Consider the following 15,329-nt stretch of genomic DNA (forward strand, 5'->3'; position numbering starts at 1 on the left):
AATCTAATATAATAGTTAGTGGCCAAAGTCTTTGAGAGAGCATGTATGTAGACTTCTATGCTCTAAGTATGAATACATTAAGAGATTCTAATCTTCTTATAGTATTAATTAGAATTGGTAAATATCTTTTATATTTAGTATGTATCTTTATTAGAATATGTAAATATATTTTATATTCAGTATTTGTCAAAAAAAATCTTTTATATTTAGAATGTAAGATAATATTTTTCTTACCTTTATCTTTATTAGAATATGTAAATATATTTTATATTTAGTATTTGTCAACAAAAAATCTTTTATATTTAGAATGTAAGATAATAGTTTTCTTACCTTTATCTTTGTAAACAAAAAAAAAAAGGATGTAAGATCTATTCAAAAAAAAAATGTAAGATAATATTTTCTTGTTTATTTTATTGCATGAACATGGATATATACAACAAAAGTTTTGACTATTAAGTCGTTACGGTCTTGACTATCAAGTCATTATTGATTTAACTATCAAGATGTTATCAAATATAAAAGATGCATATTAAATATAAAAGATATTCGCATATTCCAGTAAAAATACATACTAAATATAAAAGATATACTTTTAACAATATTATTCCATATGACCATATTTTCCAACCTTTGTGGGAAAATAACAGAAATGGATTGAAATTCGAAGCCCAATAGACTGGTTAGTTAATTAGTCAATGTTGAATCAGGTTTATATAAGCCAGTGAAACTGGAATTCACAATCAACTAATCATATCGTAGGTACAAATTAATTAAAGATGCATAAACACATGTCTAGAATTCTCATACAAGGAGTTATCTTCCTTGTGATTGCTTCAATGGTTGCAGGGTCAGGAAGCAAGGCCAGAACCAAAAGAAGCATCTTGGTTGGAGACTCTGAAGGTTGGCGTGCAGGCACTAACTACACCCAATGGGCCATAAAAAATAGCCCCTTCCAAATAAATGACACATTGGGTATGTATCAATTAACTCGTAGCAGCGATACTACTTCATATCGAAAACATTTTTGTTTTTTGACACTAACACGAGACCAACGCATTTAATTATATTTAACCACTTTGATTTTTTCAAATTATTATCAAAGGTCGCTTGTATGTCCATTGTTTGTGCATATATATTGATTTTTCTTCTTCTTCATTTGATTGATGGATTAATTTTGGTTTGTGCATACATAAATAATGCAGTGTTCAAGTACCCCCCTTCAGGAAATTCCACGGTTGTTCCCAGCGTTTACTTGCTACCGAATATGTGGAGTTACACGACGTGTGAATTTAGAGGAGCAAAGTTGCTTGGTAATGCTGATCAAGGTGGTGGTGAGGGCATAAAGATTGAGCTGAATCAGTGGAAGCCTTATTACTTTGCCTCTGATGAAGGCAATGCCTATGACTGTATTGCTGGACTCACCAAGTTCATTGCTGTTCCATCTACACGTTCCTTTTAATTTAGTCCAATTCCCCTCTTCACCCTCATGGCCTATTTTAAAGCAACTGATTTCCTTATAACGTTGTTGAATTCAAAATATAAATAAAATGGGTGGTCTCTATCTATTTTTTCTTTCCAACAGAAAAAAAATTGTGATTTTTGTTTTGGTTTGTGCCACCTAGATAATATGATGATGTATTTTTGTCTCTGTTACTATCTAAATAAAACTGCAGTGGGTATTTTATGGATGTTGATTTTATAAACTGTATCCAGGGCTTCATATTGAAGGGACTATGAACATTTTGATGGTTGTTCAATAGACACCTCAAAATTGCTCACCTTGTTGAAAATAGTTAGTCAAGAGTTACGACCTGATCAAATTTTACACACAAAAATAATCGATTGGGAATTATGACCGAATGGGAGAGAAATTGAGGTGCCTATTGAGCAATTAACATTTTCATTAGTTTATGCCCAGGCTGAATCAGGAAAGGCTTACTATGCCACATATTACTACATACCTATCATAGATTTTGAAACTTCCCTGTTACTTTGAGAAATGTGATCACATGTGTGTGTGTGTGTGACTATATTCATGTTCTATAAATGGAAAATGATACATTAAAAATGACAGTAAACTAGTAACAAGGTTACATAATTGATCAGTTTAACCAATGTGTGTTTTCAATCAAACAACAGGTTAAATGTTTTGAGACATATAACAGTCTTTTTAGCGAAACGATCACATTCAAAAGTGACGAGAACATAATTAACAACAGTATATGTTTCTTCTTGTCATTATTTGTGACAACCTATTGACATACATAATGTTGTGTGGATATAAACCAAAACAAAACTTTGTTTGTTTAACTTCTAAAATTTTATTTTCCAAGTAGTTAACAAGAAGTTTTAGTTAAGGAAGAATAATTAGGAGAACTGAAATTCAATTTTTTTTAAAACATTTTTTTGAGTGAGGTCATCTTCCTTGCTAAAATTCAAATTATAATGGCTCATTTCTCCTAAAAATATTCTAATTTAAACCTCAATATGAGTCAAGAATTCATATTTCAGCTATTAACAGTTAATTCATATTGGACCAAGGTTTATCCGGATTGAACCCATGTGCCAAAGGTTCTTAATTAAGCACACACGTCAGATGCAAATCAGACGTTGATCTACTAATCTCAAAGAGTATCTCGCGACGATCTGAGCAAATTTTCCTCTAATTCTCTCCTTAAGAGTGTTGGGTCATGAAGGAAGTTTAGAGGATTATCACATTTGATCAAGAGTAATCATACAAAGAGAATTGAACACCACATCCTAACCCAAAATAAAACTTTATATCATTAGATTATCTCGTTTATATAGCGTTTAACATCCACTTTTTCATTTAAAGTGTGATTCTAACTCACATTTGATATATAATAATAATACAAGCAAAGAGGTCCATTATAAAAGGACCTCATTCACTTAGAAGCAAGATATACGTATCTACCTCATCTCTTGCAAACTTGAGCATTTCAGTGTTTTCATAAACTCTTGAATGTATGTTTTTGTAAATATGACAATTATTGTTGAATAGATGAATTATTAAGTGCCATTAAAAAAATAATTATAAAGGAGTATTCCTATAAGACTCAATTAGACGCTTAAAATCTTAAATGAGGAAAGCTGATCAAATGTTGAACTGTGGATGCACATGCACTAGGTAGAGATGAGAGATCAAATATTTAGTTAGGTGTGGACAAAATAACATAAATCTAACTATCGTACAACCAAACCGTACAATCTTGTTTGTACTTGCAATTTTGTTGATTATTCTGCCACGTAATAATATTGCTTGCAACTTGCAATAAGCTTTTCCACGTTATAGTGGGGTATAATAAGTAAAAGATGAATCGGGTATGTGCTCTATAAAGACCAATTTCCTAATTGGGCCATGTTGGCGTGGAGGCTCCAAGCTCTTGCAAGTTGCAAATTCATCATTTTCCACTCTCAATAGGAGAATAAAGTTATAAGAGTTTGAAAAGAGCATAGATACAAACAATAGACTAAAAATAATGTATTATTTTATATAAATTAAAGGTAAAAATAAATAATAGAGTTGTATATTTTTTAATCTACTAAAATGATCCAACTTAATATGCTTTGCTTAATTAGTTTCAAATGAACTAGGGACTAAACTGAAAAAGAATAAAAAAAATCTATGTTTTGTGCCATTTCTTTGCAAATCAAGAGAGAAACAAAAATGTGTGACTTTCATCATCGAAATTCATTTACTTCCCCCTCTTTTTAATTTAGTCTAATATATTGCCTTGCCAAAAAATACATTAAATGTTGATCATTACAACATTCCACTATTAAGTTAAGTTAATAGCTATTTTTTGAATTCATCATGACAGTTGAATGTATAAATTATTATAAAGTTCATCATGATAACTGTCACCACAACACATTACTGGTAACCAAATAGTATAGTACTACTACTCAAGAAGTACATACCCACGCCAAATTTCAAAATATGATTCAAGCAAAAATTATTTATGATGTATGTACTATTGTTTGTTTATTAAGCCGCGTTTTCTACAGAAGTATATACTTGGAAAATTTGTCGTACAATAATATAAAACAGTAATAGCTAAGAAAAATAAATCACTGTTAAAATTAAAGTATCAATGCTTGCCAGCAGTAACATATAATGCTTAGCTTAGCCACATTAAAAAAGAAAATTAGTACTAATAATCCAGAAAGAGAATTGAAATCTGAGTTTGTAGGACAAAGAGAATTGAAAATAAAGTAATAACAGGAAAAAAAAAATATGATCATGATTATTGATACATTTTTTTTTTTTGTGAACATGATTATTGATATCGTTAAATAATTAATTCAATGAAAACTAGAGTTAATGAGAAAAATTAGAAGAAACATATTCCCTAACTTCTCTTGCAATAACACCTCTCATCACATCCCAAAACTCAGTCGGAACATTTTCCGGCGACACCGACGGTGAAGGAAACCGATGATCACCAACCATTTCCTCCCTATCTTCCACACCATTCCCCGGAGGAGCAAGAGTCAACGCAGTCAACGGATCATCTTCCACCTGAAAAGCAAACTGACCAGAACAATTTCCACCCTCGTTACCACCATTAACACCTCCAGCAACCGTAACAGAACCACCACAAACACCACGACCAGCGCCACAACCCGCTCTACGCTTAAGCGTAGAGTTCCAATGATTCTTGACAGCATTATCTGTTCTACCAGGTAAAAGCCTTGCAATGGTAGCCCAACGGTTACCATATTGAGCATGTGCCGCTATGATTGTTTCGTCTTCTTGTGAAGAAAATGGACGGTGCTCCACCGTGGGACTCAGCTGATTACACCACCGAAGTCTGCAAGATTTTCCTGACCTTCCTTTTATGTAGCGGCTGATGAGTGACCAGTTTCTTGCTCCATGTTGTTCAACCAGTCGTGTTAAAATTCTGTCTTCTTCTGCACTCCATGGACCTTTGATTCTGTCTAGTTTGTTTTGGTTTGTTGGGTTTGATTCTGAGGAACATGAGTCTGATGATGATGTTGCTGTTGAAGAGCTTCTATTCATAGCTTCAAAATTCATATTCATATTCATATTCATATTCAAATCCATAGTGTTCTGTTATTATTTGAGTGAGTGCTTATAACTTATATAGTTATATATAAGTTAGTAGTATTAGTGAATGTGGTGAATTTATATGATATGATATGATATATGTTAGGAAGTAGTAGCAAATTGGGAGTGAAGTGTTAATTGGATTTATATATGAAGAGAAAGAGGGTGATTTGATGATTAGTTAAATAAAGGTGCATGCAACAAATATAATAATAAATTGATTATTTTTGGTTTGAGATATTGTTAGGGTGTGACCCTGAGGGGGAGGGTACTTTCCAGGAAACTAGGCTTTTGATAGTTGGTGGGTGTGGAGGGTCTAACTAAATACAATGACTCTGTAGATTAGATGCGATTTGATGTGCGTGTGTGTTTATTAGAACAAGCTTTCTGGCTGGCACACTCTGATCCAGGTTTGTCTTTTTTTCTTTTTAGTTTACTATTCTGTCCTCTTTGAAATTTCCTCACATCTTCATTTATTTATAATAATCCATTTTGCACCTCTTGGTTTCTGTTTCATCAATTCAATGTCTAGTATAATAATAGTATATGACCTCTCAACTGTTTTAATTTAAAGTTTCATGTGTAAATTTGTAACTATTGACTAGAAAAATTAGCATTTGGAAGTGAAACTATATCTAAAAGTAATTCGTCCTAATAGTTGGTTGGTAGAGAAATAAAGCATTGATACATTAGAGTTTAATCGATAAGTAAGTAAAGTTTAACAAAATATTGTTTCAATGAAGATTCAAGCCTTAAATTAAATGAAATTCATTAATCATTCGAACATACCAATTGGTTATACTCACATTTTAAAGTTTTTTTTGTACAAATAATTTGAGTTATATGAAAATGAATATGAATTGAAGACTTATTGTTATTTGGTCACTATCTCCTTACTGTTTTAGTACTTATAATGATAACAGTTAGGCAGAGAACTTTGGAGTTAGAATATATAAATTAGAGTAACCTAGCTCACATATAAACAATCCAAATTAATAAACCAAATTAAGAAGAGCTAGGTATAGGTTCGGTACCACATTTTCACAGCTGTAGATTATAAGATTAGAATCATTAAGTAACTAGAGACTAATAATGCAACTATATACGGGTCTGTATACGGAGGAGCAAGAAAGATAGCACAAAAATAGAAATGAAAGAGGGTATATAAATCATAAAATCATTCTCGTACTGAATAAGTAGGGCAGGGAAATTAAGACGGTGAGTGAATATAATAGTATTAGGGTAGAAGTAGTTAATGGACAATTTTGTTGGGTGCGTTTAAAACATGACATGACAGGAAAAGTTGAGCTGTTTGACACACAACAAACGTTTTTTTTTATAATGTTTACTAACAAACAACATAAAATTTTAAAAAATGTATTTGCAAGTGGGGTCGAAAGTCTTTTTGACTACTTTTGTTTGTGTTGTTGAACATATACAAGTATACAGCTGTAATCTTAAAGCCAAACTCATCTCAACTCAAGTCTATCTATAAGCAACCAATTACCAAAGGCAAAGGAAAGTACTCTACTCATAGTGCTCATCACCAATTATGTTTTACATGAGATGAGGCCACAATCTGCAAAAGCAAAACTTCTATTAAGATATTCATTTTTTTGTAAAGATGATTTAGGAAGGAAGAAATATGAGTTTTCACAAAGAGAAATCTTATATATAAGGAGTTTCTAAAAGAGATTTATATTTATCTCTTTACGATATTAGCAAAGCTCAAACTCGAAATCTTCGTATTCTACAATTATGCGCTCTAAATTTAGCTTCTTAAAAAAAAACAATTATGCTTTCTAATGATTACATGTTTAGATTGCCGATATGATATGACGATATCTATGATAAAATAACAACGTCAAAGTAGTAAACATTTGTTTTTACGATGAAAATCTACTCAACACCTGTTCAATTTGATGCCACGATTTGCGGCTTCTCACTTTTACAATAAAATGTTGTTGAAACGTGAAAATTAATGTTTCAAATCAGATCAAACATACTAATATGTAATTCCCTCCCTCAAAAAAAATGTCTAACATTATCACCAATTTAAACATACACTTAAATTGTATCTTAACCATACTTAATTTTCTTTTGTAGGTTTTAAACAAAGTTAATGTCTAACTACAATTATTTTTTACAGAAATGTTTAACTACGATTATTAATTAATTATTAATATGTTATATAACTAAAATTTACTAGAAAAAGGTTTACTAGAAGTCAAGGTAAAATCCAAATTCTTCAAAGAAACGAGCAAAAACAGAATTTGGTGGTTTAAGGGAGAAATACATAATTGAATTGAATTGAATTACCAAAGGCAAAGGAAAGTACTACTCATAGTGCTCATCACCAATTATGTTTTACATGAGATGAGGCCACAAGCTGCAAAAGCAAAACTTCTATTAAGATATTCATTTTTTTGTAAAGATGATTTAGGAAGGAAGAACTATGAATTGTCACAAAGAAATCTTAAATATAAGGAGTTTCTAAAAGAGATTTATATTTATTTCTTTAACGATATTAGTAAAGCTCAAACTCGAAATCTTCATATTCTAGGATTATGCTCTAATGATTACATGTTTAGATTGCCGATATGGCGATACCTATGACAAAATAACAACTGTCAAAGTAGTAAACATTTGTTTTTACGATGAAAATCTACTCAAATGTTTGTTCAATTTGATGCTGCGATTTGTGGCTTCTACACTTTTAGGATAGAATATCGTTGAAATGTGAAAATTTATACTTCAAATCAGAACCAAACATACTAATGTGTAATATTATCGCCAATTTAAACATACACTTCAATTGTATCTTAAACATACTTAATTTTCTTTTGTAGGTTTTAAACAAAGTTAATGTTTAACTACAATTATTGTTTACAGAAATGTTTAACCAAGATTATTAATTAATTATTAATATGTTATATAACTAAAATTTATTAGAAAAAGGTTTACTAGAAGTCAAGGTAAAATGGAAATTTCTTTAAAGAAACGAGCAATAACAGAATTTGGTGGTTTAAGGGAGAAATACATAATTGAATTGAATTACAACTCTTAACAAACTAGATTAACAAACTTTTGATTAAAAAATAGAGTGTTCCAAAAAAAAGCCATAAAAAGAGCAGTTTGAAAAATAAGACTTCAACGTCCTCCACGTAAGGAGGGCCCACAACCAGGCTGTAAGAATCTCACGTGATATTATTCAAGTTGAATTCGTTTGACTTTCATGGCTCTAATCAACCATTAATCCGGGCTGGGCCCATAATTTATTCAAGCGCGTGACCTCATACTCAAACCACCCGTAACTCAGTACATGCTCCACGTTTCGTTTGTACAATTGTACAATTCTGTACACACAAAAAAACTGGAATGAATCGATGTAATTTTAATATTTTTTTTCTCATAAACTATGGAATGCAAGTATATTTGGTAAGACAATTTTGAGATTATAATTTATAGTTTATATCTTATAAACTCGTTTTATTGAAGTCACTAAATTTAAACATGTTTTTTAGTCTAAATTTTAATATTGATTTGTTATCTTGTAGAAGTCTCTAACCCTTTTTGTTAAACATAATTTATGTTGGTTTATAATTTTTTACTCACTTATAAATGTTGGATGAATTTTTACATATTTATTTCTCTGTTATGAATTTGATGAAACTCACATTAATAATATGATGTGTATATCAAAATTAATTAGTTGTAACTAATAAATAAAGTGGTCAAGTGAACCACAAATAATGAAAAAAATATATGATGAATGAGAAGAAGATCCGACAACATGATGTTTGTTTATTCAATTTGATCTATATTGGCCTACATTTGGATGAAGAGTAGCTCTCCAATCTACTATCAGTGAGTTTCTTACAAAGAGACACGAGTTATAAGAAATTAGTCTCCTCAATAATAATCCTTCGGGAGTAGAAATGTTTTCTCAGTCTTTTCTCTTGAACAAGAGACTCGATGATTTTCATTCAAAAAAATGTTTTCCAACCTAAGATTCTACCACAAAAGCATTCAATTCTTATAGCTTTTTAATTTGTAAAAGTTTTCTCTTTTGATAAATTTTAGTTTGCCTTGCTTCTAGGTTAGCATCTTGTGTATATAAGCATCGCTCAGTTCACCTTGCATTTCATGAAACTGCCTTGCGGCTCATCATACTTGTTGAGCAAGAAAATAGAGTGAAGAAACTGCCTCATACACCTCGCGCTTCAAGAAACAACCTTAGGCCATCTGATTTATCGAGCAAGGAAATTGCCTTGCATTTCAGCTTTCTTGAAAAACAAATAGCAACTTTATAGTCAAAAATGTCTCGTGTTTTTCACATAACGATCTCAAAACGATTTTAATTCACACAAAATTCCCAAAATAAATGATAATTTATTTAAGGAAATAAATTTATAAAAAGAGTTTAATGAAACCCATATATAATATAAAATTAATTTTAGAAATATATTTCATCACTTCTTTCATCCCTAAAAAAAAATTAATCACTTCTTTGTAAGTCACACAAAGCGGTGGATGTGATATTCGAGTTTCATGGTAGTGTTGAAATGTTTGTATATTTTTAAATTATTGTATATACATTCACATGTTTACTTTTATTTCCTTATCATAATCCATTTTTATTTTGCAGGAAAATAGCATTCTCATGTTTCAACGGTGACTAATAAATGACTTTGAAAATTTTGTTAGCCACTTTTAATGGGATCAGCTCTTATATTTGTTTTTTGACAACATGGGATCTCTCACTTAAAGAACCATGCATTTTCTATATGTAAATGGAACTCTTTTTGCATTTCTTACATTACTACCAAGTGTTTATTACAATACCACGTCATATTTAAACATCAAATACACCTTTTGCTCCATGACAAAAAGATTAAGCACCCGACGTGATTGTAGCTTAAATAAACATAAAAAAAAAAAATTAAAGATAAAATGGAATATATTACCAAAAGCTTGGAAAATCAGCACAAGAAGTGCCAAAAAAATCAGCAGAAAGAGTATCAAGTTCCATCAGAATAAACAAAGGTTACAAAACAAAAAGTGACCAAGTGCCGAGACCCCTATTACAGATAGATGCCCAAACAAGACAATGGGTTCAACCACGAAAAATGATAAGAGAAAACAAAGCTAGGACGATTCGCTTTCAGCCACCAGAAAGTTTGAAGCTTAATTTTGTCGAGTAATTGATCAAGAGTGGCCTTCTTTTGGTTAAAGACCCGACCGTTTCTTTCAATCCAAATCACCCAAACACAAGAAAGTCATATGAGGTTAAAATCTGAGCGAATATTTTTGGAAAACCCGCCTAAGGTGCCAAGTTGATGTAAATGGTCTGACACATGTTCTGGATACACCATATGGAAACTAAGTCAGTTAGATATACCGTACCAAAGTTTCTCAAAAAAATTCACAAGAGAGAAAAAGGTGTTCTGCGTCCTCCATCATGCCGCAACCACATGTGCAAACCTGAGCATTTGGTTGAAGGACATGTCTTTTAATTAAATTATCCGTTGTTAGTAACCGGTTCCGAAACAAGGTGCGTTTGTTTTCGTAAGCTTAGTTTGGTTGGTAGGGATAATGCATAATATATGCAAGGTTTGAGGTTCGAACATTGGACACCACCAAAAACAAGGTGCGTGTCATTATTCTTTGGAACTCAATCTAACAAATAAACATATAAAACATGCTCCCATGAGGAGAATAGCTATGAAACAATATCTTAGTCTATGAAACTTGCTTAAGATACCATTGCCGGAGATGTTTAATTTTACTCATACCAACATAATATTAGTAGAAAAGTTAGTATACAAACTGTCATCGCATTTAGAAGAAATAATATTTTCAGGACTGCATTTTATTTTAGAGGAAATTGCACTCACCTCCCTTAAGATTTATTAAAATGGCACTAACACCCCCTCTAGTTTTAAAATGAACACTAACCTCCCTTAAGTTTTCAACAAATAGACAAACACCTCCCTTCTTAGTTAACACCGTTAAATTGTCCGTTAACTTTTTTTTTATATAAAAAAATCATGCATGTGTAATCATGTAACTTCCATATTCTTTTATTTTTTTTTATAATGTAACTTCCATATGCTAGTGTGCTTTGTCATCACATCATATATCTTTTTTTTTCCACCAACTAGTTTTTTTTTTCTTTTTGATGATACAATCAACTTGTATCTTACTCTATTTTTTTTTATAATGTGTCGTTTGTTTTTTGCAATAAAATCATTCTCATTTTTTTTAAAAATTGAAGGTCTACATAAACTCATTTTTATACATATGATAATTCTTCATATGATGGCACTCATATGATGAAAAAATATATATTTAAACACAAATGAGTATGAAACAGAAACCAGTGTAATCAATAATGGTGAAAGTAAACAACACACCAAAAAGAAACGATGTCGCGATAAGGAAACAGTGATACAAAGACGATCAAAAGCATAAAAAAAAAAGAACAGTGAACTTAAACAACACACCAGAAACCAGACAGAACTATGCCGCAATAACCGTTGAGAGAGACAAAGACAGCGATAGAGAGAATGCACATAAACAGTTGTCAGTAGTGAGTGATGAAGGAGATGAAGGAGGATGATCAGATTCAGAGATACAAGTGAGGGTAAAGATGAACAACTATGGAGAGAAGACAAAAGGTTTCCATTAGAATCGCATGATTTTTTGGCGGTTTTGAGATAAAGGAAACGCAAAGGTCGTAGACCTAATTATGCTGATTTCTAACGGAGAGTTAACAGAGTGTAACAGAGGGGATGTATATGATGGTTTTGAAAATAGAGGGGAGGTTTGTTGTATTTAGCCATAACTTAAGGGAGGTTGTTATAATTTGCCCTTTATTTTATGATTATGAAAAACATATATATTCACCTAAAACATTAACTAGAAATCTTTAAAAAAAAAATTTGAGGAACATAGAAATCTTAAAATTGAATTCAGTTTTGAGAATGCGGTAATATTAAATATTATGAAAGAGAATCTTACTGTCCCGCATATGATATACGGTTGAGATTTTTTTTTATTTTTTTGAAGGAATATGGTTGAGACTATTAAAAACATGAGAAATTCTTAGGTGGTCCAGGACCAATAAATTTTCTTTGGTCACAACCAAAGAAAAAAGAGAGAGAAGAGAGAAGAGAGAGAAAATGGAAAGTATTTGTTTATTTGTAAAGAGAGAGAAGGCAAAAACTCTATGTGTGACCAAACCAAATTTCTTGGTCCTAGTTCACACAAGAGTTTCTCTAAAAACATATCATCCTAAAGCTTTAATTATCTCAACAAAAATATACATTGCACATAAAGTGGAAGAAAAGGAGAATATTGTAATGAATTCATGGTCTCTCCCTTGCGTATTTGTTGTTTAGGGGAGATGAATAAACATGTGGGCCCGTGTTATTTTTTTCTTTGCTCTCAAATTTGTTGGTGTTTAAATCAAGCGAAATTAGAATTGGATCATACTAACTGGTATATGATAATATGAGGGATACTAGTTAAGAAAACAAAAAAAAATTGCATTCAAAAAAATTTATTTTTTTTCACTTTTAAAAGTTTGATTACATAAATTTTAAGATACATTTACGTATCTTTAATCAATGCGAGACAATGCATTTGTTAGTATTTTTTTTTTCGACAGAAACATTTGTTAGTATTTTTCATTAGAGTTTTCAATTATTTTATGATTTATCTCTCCCTTCTTTTTCTCGTGTTCTAATCAATGCCTTAAACACCAATTGCTCTAAAGGTAAGATTAACTTCTTTTTTCTACTATTATTTTATATCATAAATAACAGAAGAAACAATATAGTATGGTAACAACTCAAAAAATTGATGAACGTTTATAAATGTAGCATCTCTTACTAATTCACGGACTAGTACATTGGCGTATCTCATAGTAAACTCTACCATCGAGTTTGAACATAAATCATGCTCTAAAGCAATACAAAAATAACTAGTCTAGTATTTAACTAAAAAATAACATCACTGAACCTCAATTCAAGTATTCAACCACACACTTGATTGTTTGAAGTAATCGGGTTGCTTCACCTTCTTTGACGTGAACTTTTAATGTACAAAAACTATATAACTAGTCTAGGATAATTTGTAATAAAATATCCAGTTGGGGCGTGAACTTCTAATGTATGGAGACAATATGACTACTCTAAAAAAAAAAACTATACGACAATTCTATTTTTATATGTGCTAAAATAGTGTTGGATCATGAGTGGGAGCTGGGGAGATCATTCATACTAGGTTAAGAGCAACCATATAAGTAAATTGATCTTCAAAATTTTGTTGGAGAGTTCGGGGTCACGGAAGAAACAAGAATGGGTCAAATGTTTCGGGACTACAAAAGAGGGAGACGTCACATCTCTATTCTAAATCTTAAGACATTAGGATATGTGTCCCCTATCTTATGTATCGAACATTCCTTCCATTTCTACTCGACGTGGAACTTAACCCCTTACATTTGAAACTCAATAGGTTTATGGGTTCTATCCCTAAATTCGCATATTTGCTTTTATAATTACTTGTGTATCGTAGTGTCTTTTGCATGTATCACGTTGTTTCAACTTTCAACCACTCACTCAAGTTCATCGGATGCAGTTCTCTTGATCATCTCGATTCACAATTGACCGACAATATAAAAAATATTTATATTGACAATTTATTCAAATTAAATGAGATATTGCATCACAATTTATGTGAAGGACCAAACCACATGACTAATTGATTATCATAAATGGATAAGTTTGTACATAATTTTTTTGTGGTGATTAAGCTAATTCACTATGCGTTTCTACATAATTGATTTTGGTTCCAAACGTTTATGTGATGGGACCGGCCATATATACTTTTTTTAGCTTTTTAGATTCACTTTCTTCTCAACAACTTGCTCAATGATACCAACACCAATCAAATTCTTAGTACAGAAAACATATCTCCAAGATTATTAGAAAAAAGGGAAAAGGGCTTGTAAGTTAGTTGGACAATTTGATACAAAAGCATAGATGACAAATAAGTTAAAGCACGGTAGCAAGCTAAGCCGCCCTCGTGGCATAAATTAATGAATTTTGGAGTATTGTGGAAATAATATTGAAGCAGTTAGGCAGTTTTTATACAAACAGCTGGCATCAAACTCAAACACCACCGACTTTCTTGAGTTATTATGTGGCTTTCGCTTATTGTACTCGTCTTTAACGTGTGTCGTGTTACGTGTTGTGTTATAATCCTATAAATGGAAAGGACACGACACAGTACAACACGACACACATTAAAGACGATCATCATTGTATGATGCTGCGGACGATGGAAATGGTAATGCTAACTTGTGATCAATGTAGTTTTAGATCGGGTCGGGTTGGGTCGGGTTGGGTTGGGTTGGGTATGATAGTTATGAATAATGATTCATACGTGATAGAGGAGCAGTTGCAAAGTGGGGTATAGAGTTGGACCATGATATATTCTCTGTTTCATGCACATTTAGTTTATGTGAGAAGAGATTATGGAACCATATATTTTAGTATTAATGAATGGGTCCAGTATGCCCCCTTCCAACCTATTTGCCGGTTGAATTGCAATACATCTTCCCGCGTGTGCTGACTGCTTTCTTCTGTTCATCCAATAAATTAGTCAACCGCTATTCCTTCTACATAGTTTAATTTTGCTGCCTACCGTCCACTTAACAGTGATTCAGTGAATGCTCTATTTTTGAACCTGCGATTCACATAAGTATAATTAGTGAGGACTTTATAATTAAGTATGTGTTTTTTCTAACACATATCGTAATTAGGCTTTTAGGCACTTTAGATTTATAATGAGATTAATTATTGAGTTGACAACGATATGTCAATATTTTATAGTTGAGTTGTCACTCATAATAAGATTAATCATCGAGTTGACAATATCAATATTTTTTAGTTGGGCTGTCATTCAAATAAATGACTTCATACAAATGAATGACTTCAAAAAACAAACTATTTTTATTAAGCGAGTTATGTTATCAATTCTCGTGACACTGATATGTTTTCACCATTTAAGATATATGTTTAGAGAGTTTAAAAAACTAACTATTTTTAATCTAATATCAATAACATTTATGCCGATTAAAATGCCTTAGATGATAATAAAATTAATAAAATATCTTGTTAAATAACGATTTAGTCCACACACATATTATTATAGATTTTGTTTAGATATT

The 15,329-nt window shown here is 31.4% G+C and overlaps 1 protein-coding gene and 1 pseudogene across 1 annotated transcript; one reads left to right on the top strand and one right to left on the bottom strand.

Moving 5' to 3' along the window:
* Positions 1–742: 742 nt before the first annotated feature.
* Positions 743–1,688, top strand: LOC146942046 (uncharacterized). The gene is made up of 2 exons (XM_085755992.1): positions 743–972; positions 1,203–1,688. The coding sequence occupies exons 1-2, from the start codon at positions 777–779 to the stop codon at positions 1,457–1,459; spliced, it is 453 nt and encodes a 150-aa protein (XP_085612118.1). The 5' UTR covers positions 743–776; the 3' UTR covers positions 1,460–1,688.
* Positions 1,689–4,225: 2,537 nt separating this feature from the next.
* On the bottom strand, positions 4,226–5,467 carry LOC146942047 (uncharacterized; annotated as a pseudogene).
* Between the last annotated feature and the right edge of the window lie 9,862 nt (positions 5,468–15,329).

This window comes from Medicago sativa, chromosome 3, assembly GCF_051527215.1.
Source record: "Medicago sativa cultivar Bolivia chromosome 3, Bolivia_mono, whole genome shotgun sequence".
Taxonomy (NCBI): Eukaryota; Viridiplantae; Streptophyta; class Magnoliopsida; order Fabales; family Fabaceae; genus Medicago; species Medicago sativa.